Source organism: Malania oleifera, chromosome 2, assembly GCF_029873635.1.
Source record: "Malania oleifera isolate guangnan ecotype guangnan chromosome 2, ASM2987363v1, whole genome shotgun sequence".
In the NCBI taxonomy this organism is placed as follows: Eukaryota; Viridiplantae; Streptophyta; class Magnoliopsida; order Santalales; family Ximeniaceae; genus Malania; species Malania oleifera.
In genome coordinates, this window is record NC_080418.1 from 108,208,495 (window position 1) to 108,220,915 (window position 12,421).

The 12,421-nt window shown below is 37.0% G+C and overlaps 1 protein-coding gene across 3 annotated transcripts in view; it reads left to right on the forward strand.

The window, feature by feature from the left end:
- Positions 1-1,814: 1,814 nt before the first annotated feature.
- LOC131149023 (uncharacterized) overlaps positions 1,815-12,421 on the forward strand; it is a 106,512-nt gene continuing 95,905 nt past the window's right edge. The window contains exons 1-3 of one of the 3 annotated variants that reach the window (XM_058099059.1): positions 1,815-2,466; positions 4,891-5,017; positions 5,153-5,190. In XM_058099059.1, coding sequence (XP_057955042.1) covers positions 2,156-2,466; positions 4,891-5,017; positions 5,153-5,190 — 476 coding nt within the window. In that variant the 5' untranslated portion in view covers positions 1,815-2,155. The remainder of the gene's footprint in view (positions 2,467-4,890; positions 5,018-5,152; positions 5,191-12,421) is intronic. The other 2 variants (XM_058099061.1, XM_058099060.1) reach the window with 2 other exon arrangements.

Consider the following 12,421-nt stretch of genomic DNA (forward strand, 5'->3'; position numbering starts at 1 on the left):
TTTTTCAAATCCGTGCGATTTGGTCGACCGGGCGGTTGACATTTCCCACATGGGGGTTCGGTTGACTAGGTAGTTGGTTCATATTTTTGGTCGATCGATCGAGGAGACAAGTTGTTGACCCGATGGGAGTTCGGTCGACCAAACTGTATGAACTTGGCAAGGTTCGGTAGACCGTATTGCGGTCAAATCGTTGACCTTTGACTGATTCGGTCGATCGAATGTTCTTATACATTTTGGTTCGGTCGACCGAACATGCATTTTTAATGCATTTTTGTTCTAATCCCCTCATACATTAACCTTATTCATATAAGCATTTTTGTTTATGCATGCATGTGGGTCCTAAGGTCATTCTAGGTCTTTTTGAGCTTACCTATCATATCATGCATGTAATGCATTTGATTATTACAGACTAATTCCTATTTACTATTACAGACTCATATGAAGGATTGAATTACAATACAACATGAAATAGTTTTTAGGGTCTTCAGATCTTCACTTCATGTGTCATCAACTTTGCAAATATATACATCTGCACACAAACTAGATAGACATCAAATACTTTAGTATTTGTTATTATTAAAACCGGATGTGACTTATGAGGTCAACAAAGGTCCTTTACATTTAAAAACTAACTCATAAATCTTTTCAAGAACACTCAATTTGACTCTTATATATCTAGAACTAAAATGGGTATTTTTGTAAAAGTGTATCCTATGTCTTAAGAAAAAAATCAGACTAAAACTTTGTACTATTTGTGAATCTAATGTTATATTTTATTCCACTTGAGTCCCAAAATTATAATATTATTTCATATAAAACTAGACTTATCATTCTTAGGGGTGAGTATAATTCGGTCGGTTCGGTTTGGTTAATTTCTAGTTTGGTTCGATTTTAGAATGGGGTAAATTTGGGTAGTCGGTTCGGTTATGGGGAAAATATAATTCGGTTAACCGAATTACCCAAATTATATTTAATTAATAATTAAATATAATTTTTTTCTATAATTAATTTTTAAATTTTAATTTTAGTTTCGGTATACAAATTATACATTCATTTTTTTTTAAAATTTCGGCATTCCTATTTCGACATTCAAATTATACATTCATATTTTTTTCTATAATTAATTTTAATTTTATTTGGTTAAATCCAATTAACCAAATTACTCGACAATTCGGTTTGGTCGAGTACTGTTCGGTTAAATAGCTCAATTTGATCCGTTCTGTTATGGGGTGGGGTTAACCAGAAAAAATTGGTTAATTCAATTAATTGGCCAAATTGGCTGAATGGACCGGTTGCACACCCCTAATCATTTTATCCAGAAAAAATTTATGTTGACGTTTTGAAGCTATAGTGTAAGATTAATAATTAATATAATATGGTCATTCAGTACTATCATAAAGTCAGAAGTAGAAACAAGTATGTTACAGTAAAGTAAACATATCTTACTGCATAAACTTTGAAAATATTTCATTCTTTTTGTATGTGAAAGTAGGTGTTATGGGTTTCGAGAACGATATGACATACCTAATTTGAATATATATTGTATTTGTTGTGAATTGTACAAATTAGCCAATAGATCAATTTTTAGAATATTATATTGATCAATTAATTTAATTTACTAACACTAATTTTATTTTAAAATTTAATTTTATTAAGAATAAAATTCATTTTTGTACATTTTTATTAATAACTTTAAAATTTAAATTTTTTTAATAATTTTTTAAAATTCCAAAAATGGAGTGTTATTTTTAAAAAATTGAAAGCGTAACTGGGTTTATCCGATTGATAAATTAGTAATATTAAAACACGCTAACAGGACTGCTCGACGGAAAGGCCGAAAAACACGCCTCCCGGCTCGCGCGCCTTCTCTCTTCGTACTCCCACGGTGGGAGAGAGCCTAGAGCATTGCCGGTAGGTGGGGTCTGGCGAAGGTCTACCATCGTGGGGGAGTGGGGACTCATGAATGCCATCGGGCATCGCGGGTGCGGTGTCGAAGGGAATGTAATCCACTTGGGTTTGGTTTAGTGAAAATCCAGTCCTGGGCTTGGGATTATTTTTGTGGATTTGGGCCTTGTAGAATTTTCCGATTCCAAAATCCAAACCCATCTTGCAGTTCCAAACTATAGTTTCAAATTGGGGCAGCCTCCAAATCCGAATGGAAATAGCAGTTGTGGACTCTGCTATTGCCGATGAATTGGTCCGGAAGAAGCAGGTAGGCGCTGCAAGGGAGAAAACACAAGGGAGAATGAGAAAGGAGGGAGGGGCAGTTGCAGTGGACGGAGAAAGTCCGACAAATTCTGCAGAGGACCAACAGGCTCCTGCGATTCAACTTTCAATGTTTGATTCTTCAATTGAGAACCACTTCAAAGCTATTGATACAATTGCCCGGCTCTGCGGAGAGCCAGAGGGTGATGCTTTTGATGATACTGAGATCGAACGGCTTTCCTGCAAGATCACTTTCCTAAGGTGAATGCTTTTAATTTATATTATTTTACGTTTTTTTTCCCTATAGCAGTTGGCAGTTTTTGAAGGCTCGAAGTCTGCATGTAATCTGCGCACATTAATTGCTTATTTTGTTCCCGAGATTGTAGTGCATATTGCTCGCTCAGGTTTATTGTGACTAGTCTGGGTTTGAAGAAAACATATCGCAAAATTTTGTTATTGTTTGCTCAGATTTTAAGTCCATGTTTTTAGGACTGTCACGGATGTGATTTATCTGACAATTTTGTTATTGCTACGGTTATGGCACATAAATTTATGCTTTTTTTAAGGATAATATACCGGCTAATGTGGCATTGCATTTTGTTGGTTGTAACTTTCTTTTCATCCGCCTTGGTTCAATTGAATGTGTATCTTATGCGAATAACAAAAATTAGGATGTAATTAGCTGGCTTTGGCCTAGTTTCGAATTTTGAAGCTTTGCTTCAGTGAATTTATATTGCATTTGAGCAAACTCGACATGCTGAGTTATAGATGTTCAAGTTTATCCTGTTTAGATTTATGAGATCAAGATTTTTCAGGCGACTAATATGGCTCATTGGTAGCCACAATCCAGTTAATTTCATATCCGAATCTAGTGCTCAGGTCTTTACATTGCAAAAATGCTTATTCAATTCTTGACCATGTCTTATTGGTTATGTAAGTACTATAGTGTTGATGTAGGGTGGTGTCGTGGGTCAAACACTTCATAACTTGTGAAGGGCTGTGCGACATTTGTTGTAGCATTCTTGCTTAACTAGTCAGCGACACTAGTTGTAGCCCTCTTTCTTAACTAGTCAACCGAAAGTATGCTGCGGTTTCACCACATAATCAAATTCACAACCATCAAATGTAAAGTAAGTGAAAGTAGTAAACATTCATGAAAGAAAATGAGAGTCATTGGTAAACTATAAGCAACACAATTCATTATTAACACCTTTCTAGGGAACTTGTGTTTAATGAAGGGGGCCAATAGTCTAAACACAAGTATAGAAGCTAGTGAGTTATACAATAATCGATGAACACTCACCCTCCCCTAAAGAGTTTTCTACTCTATTCTAGTATTGCAACTACGAAACATTAAATTGATCGAGGAATCATACTCCCATTTTACACTAAAGCATAAACACACTCAATGGGTAAAACCTATATTACTACTTACACAATGGTTACCCATCCCAGGTACACAAGACAAGCATAATGCCCTAAACAAGTTTTGCTCTTGATAGATGGGCAGGTGGCATCTCTTTTGGCACTATTTGGAGGCTAACTAAAAGAATAGGGCCGAGTGGTTGTTTGGTCCTAAACTCAAATATGTTAGGTTTAATTAATTAGTAGGCTTGTGATTATGGGGTTTCGTGCATGAATACATGTTTTCTGGGCTTTTTTTTAATTTCATTTCCAGTATTTCCTATAAATTAGAACGCAGTTTTATTATAAAACAAATTGTTAGTGAATTTGACTTGGAAGTGTAACTGTGTGTTTTCTCACATCTTTACGTTCTTCTTGCTTTCTTCTTCTCCATGTCCCACTCTTCCTTCTCAAACTGCATCAAGTGTTATGCATTATTTTAATGTGTTTGCTATTATATGATTTTTTTTTTTTGCACCTATTTATGAGCCTAATTGAACTTCTTGTTCTAAGTTTTGCATATTGAGCAATAGAGCTTGAAATATAAAGTTGGTCTCGGGCATTTGACCTTGTTCTCCACCCGAGGGGGACTTCGAAATTTTTTTTAAGGGGCCAAAAAATATAAATACTTATCCATATTTCCCATGAAATGTAATTAAAACCCACATACATTCACATATAAGACCAGTAATAATTGTTTCAAGTTACATTCATATACCAAAAGAATCCAAAAGAAGCACTCACTATTTTGTTTATTTTACTTGGAAGTCCTGGTCTATCATGTTTGTTGTCTTTGAGAGTGGGGAAATTGAGTATTTTCAGTGGGGCGGCCCCTTAAATGACCAAAAATGGCTCTTTATTTTCAATTTTTCAGTGGGGACACTTGCTCCCAGCCTCCCCCTAACCAACACATGGGTCTGCTACTGTTCTCCACAAGCCTCTTGATATGTTGAGTGAGGTCCCTGTCCTCATGACACCTAGCATTGAATCTAGGCTTGTAAAAAGCATACACAATTTGAGTCATTTGCTATACCTGTTGAAAAGGGCAAATTTTAGTTTTTATTGTGTCATTTGTGTTGTTTCAACTTGTCATTAGCTATAAGTAGCTTAAGTGCTCATGCTTATGAAATATTGCTATTTTTGGAATTGTTTACATTTGGTGACTATTGTTGACCATTGTTGTTTCGACTAGTATATGGGAGCATTATTAATTACTTTCAATATATTCAAGAAAGTTCCACAAAAAAATGTAAAAGAAACTTTTGTTTTCAATGTTTACAGAGAATGGAGGTATTTTAATTACAAACCAAGAGCCATTAGGTTTGCTTATGAAATGGGAAGCCCTCAGGGGAAAGATGTTATCGGTGGGATAAACTTAACTCAATTTTCATCTGCAACGGTTCCTCATGTATGCAATACAAGTTCATATTCTTTAAAGTTCCAATCGTATTTTTTGTGCCCTAGTTATGTTCCAAATAATTGAAGCTGTAAGCCTCATATAATTCTGCCTTTCTGACAATTTATTGACTACATTTTGATGTAGGGGAGGCTATCTCTAGACAAGCCTGCTTCAGAGTTCAGGTAATTTGGTTGGATGTGGTTTAACATTATTGTTGATAAGAGTTCTAAGTATGAAAAAGCTCCAGAATTACAAGTAATAACTTTTTCTGGTAATATGTGCTGGTGTGAAACTTGAGATTTTGGGGCTTATGTTCCCTTGAAATTTTCTTTTGTTGAAACTCTTTTACATGGTGTAAAAGTGAGATTGTTATGGGAATTGTCTACAAGGCATCAAAATAATATAGTATAAGATTTTACAACCTCAAGACAGTAAAAATACTATCTTACAAGCTCAAAATAATAAAGATAAGATCTTACAACCTCATAATATTGAAGATATTTAAGCAATCTCTAGTCTGGTTTTACTTAATTATTTTGCCTTCCGTGTTGGTAGCTGACCCCATCAAGTAGGAGCTAAGGATTGTTTGTTATTGTTGTTGTTTTGATATGCATTGGTGGTCAGCAAATAAGTTCTTGGCATCTTTTTCTAGTTGTATTCCTTTTATAATATTATGCATGCATTCTTTGGAACATTCAAAAGAATGATGGCTAGTTCATTTTTTCATGTTAAAATAAGGCAAAAGAATGATTGCTATTTCTTTATTTCCTATTAAAACAAGCTCTAAGCCCACCAAAATTCCTTAGCTTCCTATGAATTAAGTGCCTCAACTTATTCAATAAAATGTAGTTCCTTAACCCTCTATTTCATCTAAAGAGAAGTGATGAGGTAAGAAGAAAAAACATGTAAGAGAAGAAAAAAAAAAAAAAAAAAAAAAAAAAAATAGAGAGAGGAGAGAAAAGAAGAAAAAAGAGGAGAAGAAATGCATACTTTCTTTCTTTCCCCCCCTTTCTCCATTTCTCTCTCTTTCTCTCACTCTCTCTTTATATATATATATATATATTTTTAAGAGAAATGCAAACCCACTTTGTTCTCCTTTTTTATCTATCCTCTTCTCTCCACTTCTTTTTGACCAATTGGGAAAGCTAAGTTTATCTTTCTTATTTTTTCATTGGTAAAACAAATCAAACAAGCGAAGTGGAGAGGACATAAATAGGTCTTCTTTTCTCCTCTCCTCCAATCAAGTAAGAGAAGTAGAGAGCAACTTGGAAAATTTTTCTTTACTTTCCACATTTCTCCAACTAAATGGAGGGTAAACATTCATTTTTTTTGTTTAGTTGAATAAATATATAGCTAAACGTCTATTATTAACTGTTATAGCCTTGTAGGACTCGAAAGGACATAGAAAATAGAAGAAATAGAAAGAGTTGAGAGAAATGAAATGGCTAGAGCCATTTGCTCTTAACCATAACAGAATGAAACGATTTGTTTCCTTTGAAAGATTTCACTTGCGGATTGGGGATTTGGTGAATAAAAAAAATATGTAGCTCCTTGCAAGCCATCTTTGCTCCTCCTTTATGGGCCATCTTGAGAGAGGCGATTGGGTAATATTAGTGGTAACGATTGAAGCTTCTCTCTTGGATTGTTTGGGGTTTAGGCAATACTAGAAAGCGTAGAGTTGTTAGAGAGTTGATTAATAGTTTCCCATGACTCTTATTTTGTTCCTACAAGAATCTACAGTAGAGGTAGTGATGGTTTTCTGGTGAGGATTTTTTGGGAGTTGAGACTCAGAGATTGAGTGCTTAGCCCTTCCTCTGGGGCATTTGGTGGTATATTATGGTATGGGATAGTAGGATAGCTTTTGTTGGGGATTACGTTGTTTAGCCTTTTTCTATTTTTTGAGTTTTTAGATGTGAGGGGTTTTGGGAATTGGTGGTTCATGTCTAATTATGAGCCCACACTATCTACCATTGGGGCTTACCCTTTTTGATAAGTTGGCTGGTCTCTTTGGCCTTTTTAGTCTGCATTGGATGGTTGGAGGGGGTTTCAATGTTATTCATGTTGCTTGCAATAATGTAGGGTGTTCTAGGATGATTAGTAGGAGGATGCTTGATTCCTTTATTTGGGATTTTGGGCTAGGGATGTAGCTTTGATTAATGATTATTTTACTTTTGTGGCTTCGGGTGGTAGCCCTTCTCTACTAATTATTGGGAATAGTTTTTCCTTAATGTTTCTCAGGAGGTGTCAGTTAGGCTTGTATTGGATCATTGCTCATTGTTATTGGATGCTAATCCCATCCAGTAGGGGTCTACCTTGTTTAGATTTGAAAATATGTGGTTGGCACATCCTTCTTTCAAGGAGTTTATTAGGACTTGGTGAGAGAGGGTAGATTTCATGGGTGGGCAGGTTTCAAATTTAAGAATAAGTTGAAGTTTGTGAAAAACAACTTGAAATTGTGGAAGAAAGATGTTTTTTGTTGATCTAAAAGATAAAAGGAATGTGATTCTTGTTGGAAATTGAGTGTTTGGAAAGGTGGGAGGAGTGTGGTTTGGCTAGTTACAAGGATAGGGATTGGGATCACCATGCTAATGACTTGGATTTGATGCTTTTAAGGTATTGTTTGAGACAGAAGTTTAGAGTTGAGTGGGTGAAGGAGAGATATTGTCATACCAAGTTGGTTTATAAGGTGGTTAGTGAGGGATGGAGGAAGAACCTTATTACAGATTTGAAGTTAGATTTGGAAGTTGTGGTGCATGACTCTGAATAGAATGGCAATTACAAATTTCTATACAAGGATGTATACTAAGATTTGTGTACATATGTTGATTTTAGAGGGTTTTGATTGGTGTTCTATAGGTGAGGACTATGCTGTTTGGTTGGAAAGACCTTTTGAAATAGAGGAGGTTTGGGGGGGGGGGGGGGGCGCTGTGTTTGAGATGGAGAGCGGGGAGGCTCCACACCCCGTTGGTTTTACTATGGTTTTCTCTTAGGATAACTGGGAGCATGATGGTGATTTGGGACGATATTATGGAGTTTTTTCATGAGTTTCAATGGAGCGAGGTGGTGAAAGAGTATTAATTCTACTTTTATTGCCTTTTGTTCCTAAGAAAGAGCACTCTAACAAAGTGGGAGACCTTCGACCAATCATCTTGGTTACTAGCCTTTACAAAATCCTGGCTAAGGCTTCTCTAAGAGGCTATAGGAGGTGTTAAGGGGTATAGTTACTTTGAATGGTCTGCCTTTAGTAAGGATAAGCAGATTTAAGATGCTGTTTTTGTAGCTAGTGAGTGGTGGGGGATATGAGAAGAAGGGGAGAGAAGAGTGTTTTATTCAAATTAGACTTTGATTTTTGGATCAAGTGATGGCTAATAAGGGGTGTGGAGGGGTTTGGAGGAGATGTATTAGAGGATGGTGACTATGTCTATCTTAGTGAATTTAGTGAGTGGTTCCTTATGAGGTTGGGGTAGGGGGATGCTCTCTCCCTTTTTCTCTAGCAGTTGGTGTGTTGAGTCATGTGCTTAGTGTCATGGGGTGGTAGAATCCCAAGACCAAAATGTGGAGTCATGCCCATGCGATGACAAGACTAAACCAAGTCTTGCCCGCATCATCCAAATAATAGAAACACTCATGGTCGAGTATTTTGGCATGACAGCCCTTGACACTATTGAGATGGTTGTTAAGGAACCATGACTCGAACAATGAGGGTGTTGTTCTTATATCCCACAAGCATCAAGGGTAATTTTGAGAGATAGCTTTGGCGGTTTCCACTAGAGAATTCCTCCCTATGACAATTGGTTGTTAAAAGCAAGTATGGTTCTGACGAGAATGGGTGGGATACTAATTTCAGATTTTAAATGTTCTTCGGAGAGTGTGTGGAAAGCTATATTGTAGAGTTATCCCTTCTTCATTGCCCATATTAAATTCTTGGTGGGAAGAGTTAGTAATATCCAGTTTTGGAAAGATCCTTGGTTGGGGTATGTAGTTTTGTACTCCTCATTTCCATGCCTTTTTTCGCCTAAGCTTAGAGCAGGATGAGTCCATTTCTTCTTTTGTTGTTGATCTAGGCGATCCTTTGCCTTCTTGGGATTTCCACTTCTGTGTATCGTTAAATTATAAGGAGGTGGGAGAGCTATCCTCTTTGCTAGTCTTGTCGAATAACTATCGTTTTTCTTTAGAGGATAGGCATTCTTGGTCTCTGGGTCCTTCAGGGATTTGTTTGTGCAAATCTTTTTGTGATTTTTTGAATAGGTCTAATTTATCTTTTCCTTTCTATAGGTCAATTTGGAAGGCCAAAGTCCTCTTTCAAATTAAGGCTTTTATCTGGTTGGTTGCACTTGATAGAATTTATACCAATAACTTGTTGTAGGTTGGGAGACCTTTGAAGGCTATATCTCCAAACATAAGTGTTCTTTGCTTTAATTGTTCAGCATCATAATTGCATTTGTTCATTAATTATGACTATGCTTGGAGTGTTTGGAATAAGTTATTTGGTATTTTTGGTGAATGTTGGGTGTGTTCTAAGACGGTGGAGGATTTTTTGGCAGTGTCTTTTGCTGGATTTGGCAGGAAAAAGGGAAAGGACATTGCTTTGGAAATGTGTGTGTGTGTGTGTGCGTGTTTTTTTTTTTTGGTTTTTTTAGCAGTCTTTTGGGGGTTGTGAATGGAGTGTGATGCATGTATTCTTCTAGGGAAGAAGTTGTCTTAGTTGCTGGTTTTTTCTCTTTTGTTCTTTAGTCTTTAGTTTGTTCCTTTGTGCTTGTTATCTAGATTTTCTAGACTTTGTTAAGGAGAATTCTCCCAGCTGCATATTCTTAATCTATTAATGAACTATTCTTTTATTATAAAAAAAAAAAAAATCCTTGTTTACGTGACTTGCCATAAAATACCCATGGAGCTAAGGAAAGTGACATCTTACACTAATTGTGACAGACATATGAAGGTTCCTTATCCCTTGATAGTCCAATTGGTAAAAGGTGGTACTGCTTGAGGGCAAACTCAAGGCCCACTATAGACACTCATAATGATGCTAACACCATTCTACAATAGGTTGCCTTGACTCGTTCATAGAGCTCCTAAGCCCACATGGAAGCCTAAGACACCCCTCAAGGATGTCAAGAGCCTGCCGTTGGTGTTTCCCTTAAGGTCTCCTTTCCGTACCATTCTTCTTCTTGTTTGAAGAACCATCTGTGGGTATGAAGAATCACACTTTCCTTAACCAAGAACACTATTTTTATAATTATTTGGAACCGCTGGTCATAGTGACTCTCCAAGTACATCAATGACATCTACATAATTGAATCCATGTTTATGATTCTAATCAAGAAGGTGTAAACTATTCCAAGTTTGGTTTCCCAGTGAGCTTTATCTTGTTCATTTCCACGGTGCGGTGTTGATGGATATTGATTGGAGTTAGGGGCAATAGAGGTATCGGGTGATGGTTGGACTTCAATCTATGGGGAGAGGTCAAGGTCCTCTCAATTTAGGATAGCATCTGCTCTGCATTTATTTGAATAGGATTACCACCTTCATTATCAGATTTGGCAGACCCTCTAGACTCTCCTTCTTCTAACGCATAGCTTTCCTCCAAATCGTCCTTTGATGCATTTCTATCCCTTCTCAGGTTTTCAAGCAATGGCTCTCGATTCTCATGTGTGTACAAAGAGAGTGAAAAGACTTCATCTTCAAAACCTAAGGAACATACGCTTCACCTTTAGACTCTATTTTGTTTCTGTTGCCAAACACTTCCTGATTTTATGTGTCCAACTTTGATTTCATCCTCTTGTAAACCTTGGATTATTGATTCAATGTCTTATTCGACATCTGATCATGTCCGGTTTGCTCACCCCTCACCTTTTGAAAACTTGCTTACTTTTTCTGTATTCTGGTGTTTTTGCTTCCAAGTGTCTTCTTATGATTAATCTGAGCTCTAGCGGTCAGGGCTCTTAGAGAGGCTTCGCCTTTGGGCTTAGGGAGATTTTTCACGAGCACCTCCTTGTAGGTGAGGTGGCATAACTTTTGAGCTTTTGATACTTGCTCATTGGGCCTTCTTGGCTTCTCCTTAAAACCTATATTCTCAACGGGGTTGCTGGGTTCCATCAATGCCCCCCCCCCCCCCCCAAAAAAATAATGGGCCAAGCTTTGTGGTCCAAGCCTTCTTGATGTGCAATTTAAATTTGAATCCAATTAGGCAAACATCTGCCACTTTGACTCCCCTCATCGTTCCTAACATTTCTCCAAAATCAAACTTTTTGGACTCCCACCATTGATTGCCAACATAGCTTCCAATCTAAAACAGTCTTTACTCTACCCACTCAAGACATCACCATTTTGGGTGGAGATTGGTTGGATTATCTTCCTTTTCTGCCCTATGAGTTGCTTCCCAAAAGTTCCTCCAACCCAACTTCTCCTTACCATCCAATATACAGATCCTCTGAATGGCTCCATTGACTGGAATCCTATATGTCTAAATGAAGCTTTCATAAGCATTGGCCCTCAACTGAACCAAAATGAAATGATTTGGAGCCCTCAAAGTCGTCACCCGTGGGTTCAATGTTTTCTAAAGGAGAAACAATTTCATCTCCTTAGCTAGCAATTGACGTGCCTCATCTGAAAAGCATATTGAGAACCTACGGTGTTTGCTTGTTTTAGTAACACACCATGAGTTTGTTCTTGCCTTATTTTTTTTTTTGCTGTTGAACAAGAGATGATTTTGGCATCAATATCATATTCTATTGTGATCTTCTGGGTTGAATTTGAAGGGATGTTGGAAAGTGTGGTAAGAGAAGAAGTTGAAAAAATTAGGTTGTGACTATCAATTGTGGTAAGGATTGAGAAGGTTGGTATAGGATGAGAAGGGGGAACTGGGTTTCAAGGGTTGGTTCAGGATAAAGTGAGAACTGGGTTTCAAAAGTTAGGGTAGGCTTAACAATAAGGAGTTGGTGGAGTTTTCTTCTTTGTCTCTATCGAATGGGAGTGATCTTTCTTTGGGGAGGGATGTTTGGTAATGGTCTTTGGATCAGTCGGGAGTTTATTCTTTTAATTTTTTTTTTTCAAATTATTGACTCACTCCAATTCTTCTTTCTCACTCTATCATTTCATCTGTTTGGGCAAGGCTCCCCCAAAAATTAAGGCTTTCACTTGGTTGGTTGTGCTCAATAAAATTAATAATAACTTGTTGCAAATTAAGAGACCTTTGAAGGCTCTCTCTCCCAATTGTTTGTGTGCTTTGATGCAAAAATTCCAAAACAGTTTTTCACCTTCTTCTGCACTGAGTTTTCTTGGAGGATTTGGAATTAGCTTTTTGGTATTATAGGAGAGAGCTTGGGTATGCCCTTCTCTAGTGGGAGAATTGTTAGCTATTTCTTTTTCAGGTTTTGTTAGAAGGAAGGAAAAGGCAGTTCTATGGAAGTATGG